The 8,000-nt window shown below is 43.9% G+C and overlaps 2 protein-coding genes across 2 annotated transcripts; one reads left to right on the plus strand and one right to left on the minus strand.

Moving 5' to 3' along the window:
- Window positions 1–1,600: 1,600 nt before the first annotated feature.
- COCSADRAFT_31807 (uncharacterized protein) lies at window positions 1,601–3,017 on the plus strand. Its single transcript, XM_007695923.1, has 3 exons — window positions 1,601–1,791; window positions 1,846–2,199; window positions 2,270–3,017. The coding sequence occupies exons 1-3, from the start codon at window positions 1,682–1,684 to the stop codon at window positions 2,847–2,849; spliced, it is 1,044 nt and encodes a 347-aa protein (XP_007694113.1). The 5' UTR covers window positions 1,601–1,681; the 3' UTR covers window positions 2,850–3,017.
- A 648-nt stretch (window positions 3,018–3,665) lies between these two features.
- On the minus strand, window positions 3,666–3,836 carry COCSADRAFT_340784 (uncharacterized protein; the record flags this gene model as incomplete). Its single annotated transcript, XM_007696298.1, has 1 exon — window positions 3,666–3,836. A coding segment is annotated over one exon (171 nt), but the record flags the coding sequence as incomplete, so codon positions are not given.
- Window positions 3,837–8,000: the final 4,164 nt, after the last annotated feature.

Below are 8,000 nucleotides of genomic sequence, written 5' to 3' on the forward strand. Positions count from 1 at the left end.
ATCTTTTTCTTATTATTAAGTACGTCGTTATATCTATAGTATAAGTTAATATTAGTAAGAAACGTCTATAGCTTAGTATAACTTCTATTATATTTATTTAGAGTTACTATCTTAGGTTTCTTTATGTTATGGGCGGAGAGGCCTAGCGAATGAGTATGCTTCTACCTATCGTACAGAAGCTAAAAGATAAGAAAAAGAGAAGATAACTAAGTACAGACTTCTCTTATACCTGCTCGCTTCTGATCACGTGTCCGTACAGAAGGTATATCACGTGGTCGAAGATCACGTGATCCTCTTCAGTAGAGATCACGGGCGCAGCCCTTTACACTTTATAGGTTTTTTATTTAGAGTAGCTATTATCTAGTCTACTAATTAGTTAATTATAGTTTATATTTTAACTATCTGTTACCTAAGACTATAAACTACTTACCTAGAGTTCTTAATCTTCTCCTCGTCGTTACTAGGCGTTAGTATTTTATTATTAATTACTAGGTTAGCTGTAGCTCTAGGATCTTAAATAGATCCGCTAGTGCTTTCTTATAACTAGTAGATAGAAGGTATTATAAGTCTTAATTAGGCGTTCTATTATTAATCTTTCTAATCTACTAAATCCGTAGGTAGTTAAAGTATTATACGGGGTTAGGTGCTAATTCGTCTCTATACTTAATCTAGGTTAGAGTAAGTAAAGTAGAGTAAATAGCTTTATAAGGTAGTTATCTAGCGATATAGTAAAGTAGCGTGCTTATAAGATAGATAATAATAGGTTTAATAATTCCTAATCTATATTAAATAGACTAATAAGTATTAATCTTATAAAGTTAAGTAACTAGTAAGAAAGTATAATTTAAGTTAACTATAACAAGAGTAATTAATAAAATCTATCTATCCTTTATATCCTTATTATTTCTAGTCCTGCTATCCCGTCTATCCTATCTTTCTACCTTTTGGCGGGATGTCTAGGATAGCGTGCTATCCTAAAGTCTGTTGCCATCCTATACTTAGCGGGATGTCCTGTCTTAGCAGGATAGCTTATTACGTGACTCTAAGCCCCGCGATAATCATACCTATTAGGATCCCTAGTGGTTTCCCAACCATTCATCGTCAGACCCAGAGAGAGGATCCTTCTAGTTGTTACTTGTAACATTATACTAGTTTAAAAATAAGAACCTTTTAGAGTAGTTTTTCTCTATGTTAACCTTCCATACTCACTTTCTTTCTACTCTTAATACAGAGGTAGTCTACTACTTCATTTTACAAGAAAATAAAAAACTTAGTATAGAGGTACTATTATAACGTAGACGTATAAGATATAAATAATAAATAGTTATTTCGTTTTCGTATTCGCTACGCGAGAGTATTAGTAGTTCTAATATTTTTTGTGCTTGCCTTCTTGGCACGGCGGGCGGGTTGTAGTTGCCGGCGCGGCCCGATCGGATCTAGCCGTTACAGTAAGTGTGTTCTTGGATTAGGTAGAATTATCTAAATCTAGTTTAGGAGTATGTCGCACGGGAATTCCTTAAAGCGGATGTTTACCGGCGTCTATATGCGTTAGCTTATAAATCCAAACCGATACCCCTCTTCTAGATCATTTTTCAACTTGCTACCGTCTCCTTCTCGAGCTCATTGAATAGCATAGTATCTGTTCCCCATCTTTGTCGCCCAGTTCCTCCCTTAGTCCACCATGGCACCTCCAGCATCTCTGCCTACCAAGCCTCTTGGCAAGACAGGACGACAGGTGCCCGCCCTTGGCTTCGGAATGATGGGGCTGAGTATGGCCTACGGACCTACTGGGTAAGCTGTTTCATGTGTGCCCTGACCCAGGACGCAATTCTGACACTCTCTCAGTAATGACGAAGAGCGCCTGGCGCTTCTGGACCGTGCCTGGGAGCTCGGCTATACGAATTGGGACACAGCCAACAGCTATGCCGACAGCGAGATTCTGATCGGAAAGTGGTTCAAGCTGCATCCCGAGCGTCGCGCCGACATCTTCCTGGCCACCAAGTTTGGCATCAAATTCGCAGTCGACGACAAGGGCGAGTGGAACATCTCGGCTGACAACAGCCCCGAGTTCTTCAACGAATGCCTCGAGGGCAGTCTGCAGAAGATGGGTGTTGATTACATTGATCTCTTCTACGTCCACCGTCTCGACCCCAAGACGCCTGTCGAGAAGACGATGGAGCTATTGGCCAACGCAAAGAAGTAAGCTAGAGCTCTAATGTCCTATCCAGGAGAGGTGCTTGCTGCGCCCATACTGATACCTCTATATCAGGGATGGCAAAATAAAAGCCATCGGCATCTCTGAATGCGCCTCCAGCACCATACGACGAGCCTATACAGTCGCGCCCGTCGATGCCGTCCAAGTCGAGTACAACCCGTTCCAACTGGACATCGAGAACGAGACAGGAACAAACCTGCTCTCCACCTGCCGCGAGCTTGGCATCACCGTCTTCGCTTACGCTCCGCTGGGTCGCGGCTTTCTAACGGGTCAGATCAAGAGTACTGACGACTTTGCGCCCGACGACTTCCGCCGCGTCGTGCCGCGCTTTAGCCCCGAGAACTTTGCTAAGAATCTAGTGCTAGTCGACCGCTTTAAGGCCCTCGCAGATAAGAAGGGCTGCACGCCGGGCCAGCTGGCGCTCGCGTGGTTGTCGGCACAAGGTGAGGACATCATACCAATCCCCGGCACGAAGAAGGTCAAGTATATGGAGGAGAATGTCGGGGCGCTCAAGGTGCATCTCTCGAAGGAGGAGGTCCAGGAGATCAGGGACGAAGTCGAGAAGGCTGAGGTCGCGGGTCACCGCAACCCTCCGGGTGCGTTCACAGAGTATTCGGTGACTGTCGAGCTTTGAGGTGTCCTAACGAGCAATATCCATCGAAGCTGGTCTGGTGGATAGAGTAGCTTGATACTTAAAGGAGCCTTAGAGTTTAGAAAATAGTTGCACTTCCACGAAGTTTTCTATATACATTACTCATGTTAAGGTAGAATACACTCTTTCGCTAAGCTTTAGCTATTATGGTTATCGAGATGTAATTAACAGAAGGTGTTATTAGGATGACTAACCAAAAGTTCAATCCAGTAAAGTGCGTGCTAGTCCGAGAAGGAGTAAATCAGACACCTCTCTTGAACACAGTAATGCATCCCACACTACTGTTATATAGAGTTAAGTACTAATACTTCTCTAAGCCTAATATAGCTTAGAGTGAGTAGGATAATATAAACAACTTTACAAGAGTTTATCTAATAATATATGTAGTGTTAAGAGTATAGCTTAGGTAGAAGTAATATAAGACTGCGAGTATTAAGCTTCTTCTAGTTGGTTTTCGTAGATAAAGTAACAGAGTATAAATAGAGGATTATAGCGTATAAGCAGAATAATTCTCTCAATTATACTTAACGTGACGGATAAGCGAGTCGGTCAGGCAAGCGAGTCGGTCACCCCACCAACTTTGCGCACCTCTACAAGCGTATAGCTTCACCACATTATATTAGTTTTAATAGATATTAACGTAATAGATTAATTACTATCTAGAGTATCTTTCTTACATGTACGTAAGTTATGGCTAGTCTCTCTGCACCTACTACAGCGCGCTAGAGCCTAGCGGCTGACACCCGATCGCCCTCCTCCCTAACGCTCCTCACGAGTAATCTGCTTATTAGCCTTACGTTAAGTGAGTATATCCTCTCTAGCTCCCTTCGTAAGAACTCTACGCTTCTGTATCCGCTTCTTCTTACGCCGCCTACGTTCTAATACTACTATATTAGCTCTCTTAAGACTAGTAATCCGATCGCGCATTAACTCAGCTAAGAGCATTATTACCTCTACCCCCTTCTTAAGCTAGTTAATTACCGCGATAATTGAAGTAGGTGAAGAGCCTTAATGCCGCTAGACGCGATTACGTATTAACGTCGATTAAGCTTTAAGCTTACGTATATTGCTAGGCGTATAAGCCTGCTAGAGAGCTTCTACTAGAATAGCTAGTAGAGTAGGTGTACACAGCTATACGTTAAGCTTTAATAGAATAGTATCTAGCTAGGGAGGAACAAGGCCTACACCTTAAAAAGCTAAGCAGATATTAGCTGGCGTGAAAGATCGATCGAACGCTGCCTTAAACGCTGGTAGAAACTTAAGCTTAGTAACGTAGTTAATATAGTTGCGTATTAGACTCTCTACCTTACGGCTATACGCGCGCTTTAATAGCGAGAAGTAGCTAACGTTAAGAGGCTAGAGTAAGTAAGACGAGTAGGGCGGTATATAGAGCGTATAGATATTCTTCTTCTTACAGAGCTCTTAGAACTTAAGAGACTAGTAGCTCTTATAGCCGTTAAGAATAAGTAGGCGACGTATACTAATAACGTAAGTCTTTATATAAGCGTTAAAGTGTCTAAGCTATGCGACGTCTAGCTTATTAGTCGTCTAGCTATTGTCGCTAACTACGATCGCCTAGTCGCGTAGGATATCTGCTTCGTACTAGGCAGAGAGATAGTGCTTACTAGTAAAGATAAGAAACGGTAGAACTGCCCAGCTAGCTGCGTTAATCCTAGCGATAAATGTTACCTACTCGCGACTGCCTAGCTAAACAGCCTTTAGCCGGTCTCGTCTTTCTAACGCTATAACGACTAGCTAAGTCGTAATCTTGCCTATTAAGAAGCTAGCTTTGTTAAAGTTATAGACGTCCTCGTTATAGATATTATACTTAGCCTTTATCTACTCTATAAGCTTAAACTAGCTCTTAATTAAGACTAAATCTTTATATAGAGCTCTCTATCTATCGTACGCCTAATTAAAGCGCGTCGTAAGACTGTCTATACGCTTAATAAAGTTAGCTAGCTATTTCTACCTAACTTAGCTAGCGCCGCGCGTAGCTAGTAGCTTATTAGCTATATCGCGTATAGCAGTATACGTAGGCGTAAATCTACGTAAATTAAGATTAAGTATATAATGAACTATTACCTTCTCTTCTAGCTTAGTTAGCTTCTTTAAGTTAGGCTAGCAATCGCGTTGCGCGCGCTTCCTAGTGTAACGGCGCAGGCAAGACTACTCGGATCAGTATCGGCGGTAGTGTCACTCAGAGGCATATGGGAGTGCGTGGGACATCAAACGAGCCTTAATTCGAATAGACACCTATAGGCCTTGTACGAAAGGATATCAAAAGTCTACAGAGCTAGCTACAGGGAGTGTCTCCTTATATACTTATCTTAGTCGGATCCAAATCGGATCCGACCTCACAACGAGTGGTTAATGAAGAGGGCGGCGAGTACTACCTCCGATCCGGCTCTGGGATTAGTCCGATACATAGCGAAGTTGTAACATCATTACACTACCCCCCTCTTAGTAGACAGCTAGTCCCATAGCTGTAAGACTGTTCTTATACCTCTCTATTACAGTTCCTCCACGCCAGCGCGAGAGACTATTTCGGGTGACTTTCGGCTTGTTCTATACCCACTTTTCTTTTCTTTCCCTACACTTAATCATCCTGCAGCGAAGTCATATCGTCTATACCTTTCTCCCAAGCTTAAATCCACTAGCTAAGGGCCTGAGGAGGTCCCGGCTTCAATAGGTTTTGTTTATGAAACTCTCTAAGCTTATGAGGAGCTCCCATGAAGTTAGAGGCGGGGTACCAGGTAGGATCCGGATTATGTCCGATCCAGCTCACCCGATACTTTAACTTAGCACGATATAACTTACTAGCAAGGATCTAATCTACTTCCCACTCTTCTACACCTTAGATAGGCTCACCAGGAGGCTTAGAAGCTTCTTGTCCTAGAAGAGAGTCTTAGGGGTCCTTACACAGCAGGTCCGGAGCGAACACGTCGTGGATACGGGAGCCTACCAGTAGTTAAAGTCGATACGAGTGGCCAACTTTCTCTAGAACCTTAAAGGGACCCTCCCACTTAGCGGCCAGCTTACGACTTGGACGGTCGATTGCCAGGTTCTTAGTATCTAAGAACACTATATCGCCAATATCCCAATCGACAGGGCGACGATGGCGGTTAACAGCGGATCGCATCCAGTTCTAGGCCTTCTCCATCTGCTACTTGGCGGTATCCCATGCGGCGTGCATACGGGTGGCAAGCGCTAGAGCATCCTTATGATTAAGTTTGTCAGTAGGGGTAAGGATACTAGTTAGATACTGCTAGTCCCAGCTTTGCTTGGGTACAGATCCGTAAAGAATCTAATACGGAGACATGCCGATAGAAGAGTAAGGTAGGGAAATTTAGGCACGATCAATTAGAGGCAGCAGCCCACTCTAGTTATCCTAGTAGTAGGTTACGAACGGACGTAGTCTCTAATCAATGTACTTGTTCATAATCTCTGTCTGACTATTAGTTTCCTTATAATAGGCGGTAGATAGCTTAACCTTAACACCTAGAATCTGACAGAACTCGGACCAGAAACTAGACACGAACTGTGGTCCTCGATCAGAGATAATTATCTCTAGAGTGTGTCCGAATCGGTACACCCACTGGATGAAGAGTTCGGCCATACCCCTTACGTCAATTATCTTATAACACGGGATAGAGATGGCCTATTTGGACAACCGGTCGATCACGACCATAATCTAATCATATCCGGCCTTATCCTTAGGGAATTCCTTAAAGTCAATGTAGAGGTGTTGCATTGGCCAGTTAGGAATCGGAAGGGGGTGAATCAGCCCTGGGACTCGGGTCTATCTCAGATGGGCTTTGCGGCAGGCTAGGCAGTTCCGCACGTATCTCTTACAGGTAGCTTCTATGCCTTTCCAATAATATTTCCAAGACAGCAGCTGATAAGTCTTCTTTACACTTAGGTGGGCTGATGAGACCTAATCGTAGGCCTCTCGGATCAGTCGCGTGCACGCGGGGGAGTCTAGCTGCACGCAGAGACGGTTCAAGTAGAGCAACAGTCCATTTTCTATCCAGTACTTATCAGGGAGAGTACGGCGCTCTTTCTCAAACAATGTGCGGTTTTGCTGCAACAGAAGCTCGATCAGCTCAAGGGAGTCCAGAGACATAGTCTCCTGAGTGGGCTCAACTACTAGCAGCGAGGTAGCCTGCTCGGATAGTTGTTCCACATATGCCTTAGCGAGTTTAGAGTTGATTTAGTTGTCGAGTTGGTGCGGTTCTAGGAGGACCCGCGAACGGTTATCAATTTAGGTATTCCTTAAGTTCTGCAGGTCCTGTTCCCGACGGCTAAGGATATCGGCGCGAGCGTTGTTCTTGCCGGGCGTGTATCGGATGTAGAAGTTAAATAAGGCGAGCTGTTCAGCCCATCTTACTTGTCGGGCGTTCAGAATCTTAGTAGTTATAAAGTATTCTAGCGAGCGGTGATCAGAGTATACTTGGACTTAGGAGTGGGCAGAGGCTAACTCAGATCTCTACTTGTCGAATACTATAACAATAGCATACAACTCTTTATCGTATATCTCCCAGTTCAGCTCCGATCCGGATAGGACCTTGCTGAAGAAGGCTACTAGGCACCATAAGCCATTGGGTTGGTTCTGAGACAGTACTCCAGCCACAACACCATCAGATGCGTCCGTCTCTACCTTAGTATCATACTCTAGGTAGTAGTGATACAAGGTGGGGATTGCTAGCAAGGCTGCCTTTAACCTTTTAAAGGCCCGGTCGCATTCTAGATCCTATACGAATAGTTTCGCAGGGCTCTAAAGTGCAATAATTAGCTTAGCAATTCGCGAGTATTCTGGGACGAATTGCCGATAGAATCCTGTGAAGCCCAGGAACGACTTCACACCAGTGACGGTAGTGAGTCGGACCCAGTTGCGGAGGGCTTCTACCTTGTCGGGATCTACCTTTAGGCCTTTATTAGTAAGAACGTATCCCAAGTATTTTATACGAGTAACATAGAATTCACTCTTCTTAATGTCGACTTAGAGTCCTACTTATCGTAGTCTTTCTAGTACCTTGCGCACATATCGGATGTGGTCCGACTCTAACTCGAAGTAGATAAGGATATCGTCCAGGTAGGCGATACAGAAGTTGTCTAGGTAATTAATCAACA

The sequence above is a fragment of the Bipolaris sorokiniana genome (assembly GCF_000338995.1).
Source record: "Bipolaris sorokiniana ND90Pr unplaced genomic scaffold COCSAscaffold_1, whole genome shotgun sequence".
NCBI classification, from domain to species: domain Eukaryota; kingdom Fungi; phylum Ascomycota; class Dothideomycetes; order Pleosporales; family Pleosporaceae; genus Bipolaris; species Bipolaris sorokiniana.